Source organism: Ciona robusta, chromosome 1 (assembly GCF_009617815.1).
Source record: "Ciona robusta chromosome 1, ASM961781v2".
NCBI lineage: Eukaryota > Metazoa > Chordata > Ascidiacea > Phlebobranchia > Cionidae > Ciona > Ciona robusta.
This window is the reverse complement of record NC_143235.1, coordinates 6,235,142-6,247,615: the sequence shown is the minus strand read 5'-3', so window position 1 is coordinate 6,247,615 and position 12,474 is coordinate 6,235,142. Positions and strand designations below refer to the sequence as shown.

Here is a 12,474-nt window from a genome sequence, read left to right as displayed (position 1 = left end):
ATATTAATGCTTTCTCTACATGGTCAGAAAGTTTTATAAAAATGTTTCCTTTTAAATATTGGAATAAATTAAACAATTTTTACCGCGCGCTGTTACCTACCTTGAAATATTGGAATCATCAAATCTTGTTTCCACTATTGCTTGTTTATCCACATGCCATCTGGGGCAGAGAGAGAGAGAGAAAACAGATAACTTATTTTACGACTATTATCTGCGCATATCTTGACGTCACTAGTGAATGACGTAAGTAGAATTCGATGAGCATGGACGGAAACAAATGATTCAGAAAAATTCCTAGCAGTTTTTAATTTACGCTTGTATATGATACGATTAGATAATATGAATTAAAAAGAAATACCAGCATTTATTGATTGTATAAACAGCGATCGTAGCAATGCATTGACCAGTTGTATCATAGTTTTCATATGTTTTAACAAAAAGCCTAAAACTCATTTCGACATAAACTCTAACCAAAACTTACTGTACTGGTCGGAGGACTGTGCCAAATATTGCACGATCGTATCTAAATAACAAAAATAACACTTCGTGCGTCTTTATCTTTCTCGATGATGTTTGCATATCCGTATTATTTAATGACAAATACCGAAATCGGCTTAACCTATCATGGGAAAATTAATGAAGCGCAGAATCGAAGGCTTAATTAATTATCTCGGTGGCTTGTGCTCTTGCATTCCACACAAAAAACTTGATATTATGCCGCTAAACGTCTTTAAATTAGTTTTTGGACTTTAGACTTGTTTAGAACTATGCTTGTTTTCCGGGTGTGGGTATGTGTGGCGGTTAGATTATTTCATTTAAACTCATTGGTTTTAGTAACACGAAAGTTTATGCTGAAGAGGAATTAAGAATAATGTCTTTGTTGTTGCAACAAGTTTTTTATTTTCTTTAATACAAAAAAATAGAACGCACCTATAATAGTTAAGTTTCGAATATTGGCAATAAAATATTGAAACGAATAAAATAGTTTTGGCCGAAGGTTAATTGTAATAAAGAACAGTTAAAGATAGAAGGAGAAAGAAAAAGTTTATTTAGTTATGTACAAATATAAACACATGTCATGGCATCACTTTGACAATTATGTACAACGAAAACGGGTGGGCGCGGGATTGTTGCGACAGGAAATTAAATTGAAAAAAGTTCCGTTGTATATAAACCCAAAGCAACGGAAGGTGTATAAAGCAGTAAAACCAGGTTCGCCAGGCAGAACATAGACAGTTCCGTTCGAGGAAAAAGCCTGTGGTTGTCGCGTAAATAGTCTTGTAACACGTCCGTTGGTAGTTATGCGGAACACCGGCTCAAGCGGATTAATTTTAATTCTCTGTCTTATTATTTTGCAGGCATAAAACAAAAGCGTAAATAAAATGTTGCTTAAATTATTTATAGTTCCATTATTGTTACTGCCTCTTGTCACTGTTTGTGCATTGCCAAATCATGGTTCATTGCAAAAACGTCGCAATAGATTTCGAAGCGTTGATTTAAAGGGGAATCACCGGCCGTATTTTCCCAACCAAACATTTTCCACGTTCACCTTTACTTCAACACGAATTCAAAGAAAGATTTTCATTCTTGAGAAAGGTATAATTCTAGAGAAATTAGTTGATGGTTTTCACGGCCCATCTACTTAGTTTTACTTCTTTTATACAATTTGTCTATATAATCCGAACTAGAGGGAGCAAAGGGCAACCTGGGGGTAATTTAAGAATGTTTTTAAAAACAAAATTTGAAACATATTGAATATTTTGACATTTGTTGTATATATATAAATTATCATTAAAGTATCTTGTAACGATACGAAATCTCCGCACTTCTAAACAAAGAAACTTAGCGACTGTGGCGTTAACAAGTTCTTGGAAGGATCTTGAAGAAGGTGTGGTTGTTTAGAACTTTATTATGATCAATGTGATCCGCATATGATGTATTAACAACCACGCCCATTGCATTTGAGGATTAGCAGTTAATAAAATTAAGTCTGGCTTAATTCGATTCGACAACTCGATTGACGGATTAAGGAAACAGATAAAAGTTACTAAAATTATACCCGCATATAACAAAATAACACTTCAATTATATTAAAGGAGAGTTTCATCTCTTACCGCAACGTTGTTTGCGGAACTACAAGTCAACCTTTGATGATGTTTTAATCCTTACCACAAGTTAATCTTTTCTTTTAAATTTTAAAACCCCAACCCGATACGTATATATAACAACTAATTTATATAAAAACATAACAGTGACTTGTCCACAAATTAATTGTTTGTCGTTATCTGTAAAAATTTAAAGATAAAAGTTTTATCAGTTTAATAATATTGTGAACCTACAATCAATGTGTGCGTGTGGAGGTTTGAATGGGATTAGCAAAATCCTGATTTTTCGTATCTGCGAGGGCAGGGTACTATTATAATATTTAAGGTATTTGTACAGAGACGCGCGAGACTAACACGAAAGTGATACGATGACAAATCAAAATATTTCATAGAATTGATTTCATCGATTGATCATTGAGATCTTATGATGCAATAAAACCGCTACTTGAGTCTATGACGTATTAATAACGACCTGCTCGTTTTGAAAGTCTTTTGATAGAATCCGTGTAAATGCGGTATTGCGGTAGACTGATGCCACTACAATCATGCTTGGTGCACTTAATTAAATAGTAAACATACTTAACATGTCTTTTTCCAATTATAACTTAAGGCAAAGTTAAAAAACATTTTTTCTTTAGGCGTCAACGCACGTCGCCACAAGCGTGATATCCAAGTACCTATTACGTTATTTACTCAGGTGCTTTTTGATTGCTACGTTTCCGGAGATTGTCCTACTTGGTAAGCATATGGAAACACTTTTTAATACAAATAATACAAGTTTTGTATTAATATTACTAATTGAAATGTGCTTGGTTATTAGGACACCCTGGTTTGGGGAAAACCGTTGCAGTGCTTCATGTGGCGGAGGAACGCGAACTTTGCGAAGGTATTGCGAAAATCAAACCATTACACGTGGTTGCCCAGGAAACGACACCCGCCATGAACAATGCAATACACATACGTGTCCCATGTGGAGTAATTGGTCGGTTGCAAGCAGGTGTAGCAAGTCATGCGGGGAAGGGCGAATGCTCAGAACAAGGTTAGTTTTCTTCAATTTTTGATTCCAGTCAAAATATTGCTGCTTTAGGATTTATTGTTATTTTTTTGCTTTAAGATTCTGCACTGAAGGTTTTACCGTTGTGGCAGGGTGCAACGGACCTATGTTTAGTATCATAACTTGCACCTTGTCTAATCGATGTGATGCACATTGGAGTACTTGGGGGGCATTTGGAAACTGCTCCAAAACATGTGGAGGCGGAATCAAAGAAAGAACAAGGATATGTGTAGTTCAAGAAAACGAGGTGAATCATTTAAATGTTTTTGTACAATCTTGTGAAGATATTTTTTGAGCTAATAAAACAGCAAGTCTTTTTTTTCAGACCATTGGTTGCTCTGGTTTGTCGTCGCACAAAAAAGCTTGCAATACTCAAAGATGTTTGTTAAACACATCATCGTGGTCAACATGGAGTAATTGTGACGTTGGTTGTGGTGAGTGGAAAGAAGTTAAGAGAACACGATCATGCGTGGTTGGAACTTGTCAAAATGGTTTGTACTTAATACAGCTGATTAAAGATTTTTCCTATTTGTCCCTTATGTTAAATAATAAAACTAATCGATTTGACAAAACATTAAACTTTAAAAGCTTTGCTTTTAATATTTTTGTTAAATTTATAAATGCAATGCCATTTAGAAAATTTTGAAGATAAAAAGATCTGTTTAAACTCCACGTGCACCGAAGAACAACACAATCTGACTTACAATACACAACTACATGTGGGGGACAACACAAGCCTTACCACGGGGTAACATGTTTAAGAAAAGTTTTCATTAATTTTATCTATGTGCAATTTCAATGCGCATTTTAATTCTTTGCTAACGTGGTATACATTTGTAAGGACTTTGCTTTGGTCCAGTTGGAGTGTTTGTTCAGTTTCATGTGGACCAGCAGGGATACAACGTCGAGCGCGCGGGTGTAGAAGAAATGGTTCAAACTTGTTGCAAATGTAAGATATAAATAAACTTGCAGTCATTAGCTCACAATTCGCTTCAACCTATTACAGCAAACAACTTTAGGACGCAATGAACGCATTCGCAAGCGTTTATGGCGTAATGATCTTCAAAACAAATGTAGCTTTAAACCAACATAAATATTTTGTAATCGAAGTTTGGTATAAATGTATATAAGCTGCCGACACATACAATAATATTCATATCGTAAAGAGACTGTTGCCTATTATGTGTTTTTATTTCATCCTCACAGTGTTTGCGACAACCGATATACACAAATCAGACCATGCGTTCCTCCAGTCACATGCCCACGTTGGGTTTGGTCGACGTGGTCACCATGTACAAAAACTTGTGGAAGAAGCGGAACACGAACAAGACATCAGCAATGCGTGTATGTTGATAAAGTGTCTTATAAAAATCATTTTAATTAAACGAGAAAACAAAGTAAAAATATCTTTCTTACTTTTTTAACTTTCAAAATCATTTTTTTGATTGTCGATTATTGGAATACCCAAAAAACTTGTTTCACAAACGACACTTAAAAAAGCTGTTTATTACACTCTTTATTTTCAATATAGTACAGTGGGGTAAGATGGGACATTTTAGCACATATTGCTCGATATTTTCAAAATTAAAAGACACGGTTTTGGGGTAATACCACGAGTTGTACCATCAATCCTTTATTAATTGACAGCAATTAAAAAAATATATATTTATTAAAACACACGTGGAGTTATTTAGCAATTCGCAAAACAGGTGTGAAATTTTACTAATTCAAAAGAACACAGGGCAAGGGATAGTATAAAATCATTGTTAATTTTAATTAATAAGTTTATTTATTGTTAGGAATTTATAGTAACAAGATAATATATGGAAAATATATTCAAAATTCAGTCATTTGCACTTGGAGATAATTTATGAGAAGTAGCTTGTACGAAAAACAGTGTAAAAATGTAAAATGTATTAATATTTTTTATCAGTTTTCTGTTCATTTACATTTGTAGGATACATTATTTATTTATTGAAGTTCGAACGATACCAATTATTTCGCAATAACATAATGTAGGTATAACACGTTAAAACTAAAACAGTATGGTGCAAGAAAAAGAATGTTTAAACTTGATTTTCAAGCGTACAGTATTATCCCGTCTTATTTACGTGTATTCCTAATAAAAATTAACAATGATTTTAAATTTACCCGTTTTACCCCGTTTGATTTCAAATTTGTAAAATTACACCTGTTGTGCGAATCGCTAAATACCTCATCGTGTGTCTTAATTTATTTCCTTGAATTGTTTCCAGTTAATAAAAAAAATGTTAGTACTAATTTCTTGGTATTATTCCAAAAACGAGATATATTTTAATTTGTACATTATATTTGTATAAAACGAGTTATTTTTAAGTAGGTGTCTCGTCGTACCCCACCCTATATAGTTTAAACGTTTGTTAATATTTAGTACCTGGGAGGACGAACTGGGCGTTAACGCAAACTCGTCAATACACATGACGGAAAGTAAGTTTTAAATATATCTTATTTTTGCCAAATTTCCAATCACGGATTTTTCACAGCAGTGCCCAATTCTGAAAATATGTGCTCGAGTTTTACACAGCTACCAGCGGAAGTCTCGCAATGCTCATCCAGTTCACCGTGTTACCCGCATTGGAATAAATGGGGTCCATGGAACCAATGTTCAAATTCTTGTGGTGTTGGAGTTTCAATAAAACGAAGAGTGTGCACATTAAGAGGTAAATTGTTGTATTCTTTTTTACCATAATTTTCATTGAACCGCCATTTTATGTTAACTTATGTTGTTTTTATTCTCAGTCATTGTTAAATTTACCTAAAGCAATGACTATTTACCACTATATATGGTAGCTCCCGAAATCGCTTGCTTACTCACGTGCCAGGGCAATGACGATAATCGTTATTACACGGGTTTCTTAATACCGCGGTGCCGTGGCACAGTTGGTAAACGCGCAAATAAAAATCTGAAAAATCATTCACCCACAAGTTAAATTCGTGCTATAACTCCTATGACCTTTATAAGCTAGCAAGAGGTGTGTGAAACAGATCACCTGTGTAATAACGACTGTAGTTTTCCGGCAATCCGGTCACGCAAGGTTAAAAGAGCCAATGTCTTCTTAAATTGTTGTTTATCAAACTAGACGGAAACAGGTGGCTGGCTATACATTATTAGCTAAATCCTTCCATATAGGCTTGTGGTTAATATGTATTTGTTGAATGGCAATTTTTAACAGGAAGGTGCATGGGTGAATCAATCAAGTACAAAACATGCAGCTCGGCTCCTTGTTGGAGTGAATGGTCGCCATACAGTCCTTGCTCGACTTCCTGTAATGGGGGAGTGAGAACAAGAGATAGAATTTGTTCTGCTGGTAATTTACATAGCACCTGCAATGGCAGTGCTTTCCAAAGTAACGTCTGCAACACACAAGTAAGTCACCAAGCATACATGGCTACTTTCTATTCCCACAATTCTATTAACTGTTTCCCCAAAAGGTTTGTCCTTTATGGACTGCGTGGTCGAACTACGGCGAATGTTCAACAACTTGTGGTAAAGGTTTTCGACATCGAAGTAGGTCATGTTTACAAGGAAACTGTGATAATAGATTGACTTTGGAAAGCGTATCATGTAACCTAAGGGTGAGCTACGTTTAGTTTATTAAACATTATAAACCGATTAAAATTTAAAAGATGTAGTAATACGTGGTTGTTACATATATATAGATATTTGTTAATTTTTTATAGTTTTTCTGCCCAACTTGGAGTCCGTGGTCGGTATATTCCTGCTGCAGCGTCAGTTGTGGAATTGGTACACAAACTAGAGAAAGAACATGTTACCATGGTCAAGTGGGAGAAATAGGTAAACTTATAAATCCTAAGTATTCTATCTTTTGTAAAGTTTTTACATGTAACAGGTTGCAACGGACCTTTGAATGATACAATTATTTGCAACATTGACTGCCACAACCAAACGCAACACGCAGTTAGCAGAAATATGGAGCAGTGTGGATTGAGAGTTGCTGCATCAAATAATAGAAGAAGTTCGCTTATCCTAAAAATATTCGGTGGAAATGTAGGCTCTAGTTTAAATGTGGGCTCGAATGATATTAAAATAATATCTAAAAATAAATATTGTATAGGGTGGGGTAGATGGGGCACTTTTTAACTCTATTTTTCGTCCTATTTAGTAGTAAACAAAGAACATTCGAAGAATTATAAAAATATATCTTTACGACTCCCATAGAGTATATAGACCGCTGTTAATTGTTCAAAATACGATAAGGATATTTGGACATTATGTGTTATAACGATGTCGCAAATTCCCCACCCTACTATATATACTCTTTTTTTCATTAAGGCAATTATACATATGTTTAGATATCGAGGAGAAACAGCTGGCCATGGCAAGCAAGTCTACAAGAATACTTTTATTCCCCCCTCTTTAATTATAGCAACTGGTTACACTTTTGTGGTGGAACAATTGTATCATCTCAATGGGTTATTACTGCGGCTCACTGTTTGCAACAAAGGTAAGTAAATTTATAGTATGGGCCAATTAAGTTATGTTTTGATATGTGTTGTATGCTTCGAAATATTTCAAGTTTGTGAAAATAAATATAAGTAATATAGAAGGGCGGCGTAAATGCAGCTGTACACAGCAATCGGAATTCGTCTGTTTTTTCTGTTTCGTCCGGATTTCGTTGCCGCATGCGGAACTCGGTAATGGGTTCGTATACGTCTTCGCAAGCGAATTCGCACGCCGGATACTGTGTACAGCCACCTTAAGACGGGACTCGGGCAAAGACGCAAATTTTGTAAATGCCCTTTTACCCATTCAAATGGTAGACAAAAAGAAATGCTACAATATTATTCGACAGTATTCTCACGGTCCAACAAATGTCAAATATTTTAAGTTTGCGAATTTAAATCACAAATCGAGTATGGTATCGCAGAAAAATAAAACAGGATGGAATATTTCGCACAGTTTGGTTTGGTCTCATAAAATCAGTTTTATATTGGATTATTTCGTGTTGTTTACGTATATTCCTAATAACAAGTACCTTTATTAATCAAAATTAACAATGATTTTAATTTGTCCCGTCTTATCCTGTGTGTTTTTGAATTTGTGAATTTTAACCTTTTGTGCAAATCGCTAAATAATTACTCGTGTGTTTTATATTTTATTAATAAAAGAATGATAGTACTAGCTACCTTTTGATTTTGAAATTATTTAGCAATATGTGCTTAAGTGTCCCATTTCCCCCCACTGTACTATATATTATCGTATGAGAAAGCTTGAATTGGCATTCCAGAATGAAAAATGAGTACAGCATTGAGAAGTTTTCGGCCGTTCTTGGATTGTTTCGATTGAATTTGCAACACAACACACAGAGAATTGGTTTCAAAAGAACATTTATTCATTCGGATTTTCAAAGAGCATATTTTACTTATAAAAGTAAATGTTAAAACTTTTTGCAAATCCGCCTAAAATTAACGCATGTTTATTTTTAGACGATGTCGCATTGATACAATTAGATCGAAAATTACAATGGACAAGTAATATTCGCCCTGCCTGCTTGCCTGGTGGAGAGGAACCGAGTGAAACAGAAAGTTGTTACATTACAGGGTGGGGAAGAACAAGTAAGGAATTATATCCCCTTTGTCACATGTCCTGCATAAATAAACATACTTTTTATGGTAATCTTGCTAGGAACGAACTCGAGCGAACTCAGTAGCGAACTTCGAGAATCAATCATACCAATTCTGTCAAATAAGCAATGTCGACAATTGGGCAGCGGTTACAACACGATCAATATGACTTTGCACTTATGCGCAGGTGACCCAGTGTTGGGGGGACGGGATACATGTCAGGTAAGTTATTATAAACTAGTAATTTCTAACCAAATAGGATTATGATTATTGTATTAACTGTAATGCGAATCAATAATCTCCAGTCAATTATTAATAATTTTTTCTTAATAAAACAGTACGAATACAACATCAAAACTTTGCACCCCGAAATGAAAGTATTTAAAATGCGCCCGAAAATTTTGCTTACTGTAACCTTTTGTAATGCCCTACATTGCCCAATCAGGGTGATTCTGGTGGTCCGATCGTTTGTAACAGGAGTGGTATCTGGTATGTTGCTGGAATTACTTCTCATTCTCTCGCCATTTGTGGTGCTCGCAACAACGTTGGAATATACATGCGCACCACAGGATATGAAACTTGGATACATGATGTTATGACGAGGTACAATCGGCCGGGTTGCTGATGCAGTTGCAAAATTAACGACACATCATGTTCGATACAGTACTTAAACTAAATGGTTACCACAGCCCACGCTATAACATTTTGTAAATTTCTAACCTTGCAGCGAGGTAAATCAAGTTTTGTTACAAACAGTGTTACAACTCTTCCTCCAATCACATTATAGGAGCACTGTATGCTTACAATCGTATGTTGTTCATTGTAACATTTAAGACCACTGTGCGTTAATTTCTCCCTCATATAGTTCATATATCGTGTTCATACCTACATAGAGGTTTTTCATGCCTATTTGACATTGTCAGAACATTTTTAATGTATATACCTGCTTATTTACCATCTGTATTGCTGGTCACTATATCCGTACTATATATTGTCTGATTTGTGAGTTTTTAAATTGTTTAAAAGCGTGTGTATACAAGAATGATATACGTCCACAACAAAACAATGAACATCAAATCATTTGGGCACATTAAATAGAATGCAGAAATATTTAATTTAATACCAAAAATCCGATAGCGATGATAACTACCAGATGTACATTAGTCTATGAAAAGATTTCCGCGTTGGCATAATTGTGGCGTTTGCATAAAAGGTCGTTTGTGGGTTGGCAAAATTGACTCTTAAAATCAAACGAGGAATACGTCACGGGGATGGCGGTACCATGAACCGGATAAGTACCAGTGTGATTGATAAAACGTTCGCCACTGTGTTATTATACTTGTCTAAATACCTTCGACGACATTTGAGATTAAACAAAGATTTATTCTACAACCCACTTATAGTTGCGAAAGATCCACGCTTGTAATTCACAAATGTTTATTTAAAACCTGACATATTTACAGCTAAATATCAAAGTCGAATGTGGTTGAAGTTATTATCAAATCATTTGACTTGGCGAAAATTCAACACCCATTCAAATAAATATTTAAAGTTTTCAAAAATTGATTCTCATTTATGGCAAAGGTTATTGATATAATGTCTATAGAGATCTGCCTAAGCTAGGTATCAGTTTATAATAGAAGCAAGCGTATATATACGGTAACTGAGAGATACTTTTACTTGTGGTACATAATTATGGTACTTAACATAACTGTCGTTTGGTTAATGCCAGCACTCACGTCATCTGATTAACTTTTGTTTAAATGTACATGTTGTGCCATCTGGTTCATCCGGTCCCACATTTCTAATCGTGAAAAATAAGGAAATCGCCGGTGGGAAAACGCCTGATGGGATGATATAGCCTATAGAACTCAAAATAATACCGTACGCTTGAAAATCAAGTTTAATCATTCTTTTCTGTTAATAATTTAACATTTTTGGTACGAATTCGCTACATTGTTTTCGCACAAGCCACTTCTTATACTTTATCTCCAAATGCATATATGAATGAATTTCAAATATATTTTGTATTTATTATTTTTCTTTTATATCAGTACATTATATTTAAAAAAAAACCGAGATATTAATTATTGAATTAAAGGCATTCTTTTCAAAGTTTGACAGTGAAATCCTACAAAACTATGATGTGGGGGGAGGTGGGACACTAAGTTAAAATATATTTACATTAACAGTATTCTGGAACTTGTAAACTTCATATATATAACTTTAAAACCTGATTATCATTAAATTTGGGTCCGTAAAAATAGAATCAGAAAAGTTTCGTCTAACAAATTTTCCCATCTTTCCCCAACCTATCTACCATAACAATATAAACTGCACGTTTTAATTTATCGATTGAACATTGTTAGGACGGCTGATTGTTCTTTTTAAGTTCGCTTTGTAATGTTCTTTTTAAGTAAGGTGTGTCCCATCGTCCATATAATCAATTACCGTTTGTTGACAAAATTCTGGGGGGTATTGTTAAGTAATATGGTATACTAGGAAATTAGGCAGATGTTTGCAATAACAGATGTACGATAGAAATTGCCTGATATGTAGATAAATTTGTGATTGTTAGTCAAATTGTTTTAATGCTTCCCCATATTAAATTGGTCGCTCGAGGCTCCGCGCTGATTTTACAACGTAATGTTTATATCATAAGGTGGGAAGTAATTAGCCCCAAGTTTCCTACTTCGTGAATCACATGTACGAACTTAGGTACATGGTGCTTCATCACTATCATATATGCACGAACGGCAATAGTATAATAACATTAGGAAATCAACGAGCCATATATATATATATCGCCACGCGAATAATTATTGAATAAAGATATCTTAGTTTATTTCATGCTAAAGTTAATCGACCGTTTTAAATGTAAGTGCAGCCGTGCATGCAGCGGTATGGTTTGACCCTGTTTTCGTTTTTTAATTTTCATATTTTTCCAAAATCATGCACCTTAATTAACTGCCACCACATTGGTTGAGCAGAGACAAAATGTATTTCCATTCTAACAAAGAAATTCATTTCTCATACCATTACACTGCACAAATTAAAGCAGTTAATCTTCTCACGAAGCTTTTTAAGCAGATCGGGTAATTCCCCAATTTAGCGGTAATTCTGTGCCTATTTACTTCCAGTAGAATGTTAAGCCACCGCAGGCCACATGTGTGGTAAGCACTTGTGTGATATAAACTTCATTTTTCATAAAGCTACTAAGTCCAAGAATCATAATTTTGTTGCAAAACTTTGTCAAGGTTATTAAAGTTTTATCATTAAACCGTTTGAACATATATTGAATTATGTATTTTGTATTGCAGATTATCAGTTCACATTTAAAAGGTTTTAGTATAATGTCATAGGAACATATATACGTAGTGACGCAGTGCAACCTCATGTATGGTCTTTTATCTTTATATTGGTATTATCAACCATGACTTTACTCAACGACCCATTTCAAATACGCAATTTGTATCTATAGGCTATACGGTGCTATAATAGGTAAGGACACGCCGAATAGTCAGGCTACGTCGGTGTTGTAATAATTGGCTTTATTTATACGCAACAAATATGATGAAAGATAAACTCCAGAAAATTATGTTAATTACCTATTTAAATTAATGACGTGTTAAAAATTCAATATGACGGAAACTCGTCCAAAAGTCACGTTTCTATAAAACTACGCGAGGA

General features: G+C 34.6%; 1 protein-coding gene across 2 annotated transcripts; it reads left to right on the top strand.

The window, feature by feature from the left end:
- Positions 1 to 1,124: 1,124 nt before the first annotated feature.
- LOC149741841 (uncharacterized) lies at positions 1,125 to 10,590 on the top strand. 2 transcript variants are annotated; one of them, XM_089892348.1, is made up of 19 exons: positions 1,125 to 1,596; positions 2,744 to 2,843; positions 2,926 to 3,144; positions 3,220 to 3,406; positions 3,485 to 3,650; positions 3,796 to 3,907; positions 4,001 to 4,108; positions 4,366 to 4,503; positions 5,570 to 5,625; positions 5,685 to 5,858; positions 6,372 to 6,565; positions 6,631 to 6,774; positions 6,880 to 6,994; positions 7,050 to 7,207; positions 7,513 to 7,664; positions 8,448 to 8,590; positions 8,647 to 8,775; positions 8,846 to 9,006; positions 9,230 to 10,590. In XM_089892348.1, the coding sequence occupies exons 1-19, from the start codon at positions 1,383 to 1,385 to the stop codon at positions 9,407 to 9,409; spliced, it is 2,850 nt and encodes a 949-aa protein (XP_089748474.1). In that variant the 5' UTR covers positions 1,125 to 1,382; the 3' UTR covers positions 9,410 to 10,590. The 2 variants fall into 2 exon arrangements, with proteins under 2 accessions (XP_089748474.1, XP_089748466.1); XM_089892340.1 differs by having other exon boundaries at positions 1,126 to 1,596; positions 5,682 to 5,858; positions 9,230 to 10,589.
- Positions 10,591 to 12,474: the final 1,884 nt, after the last annotated feature.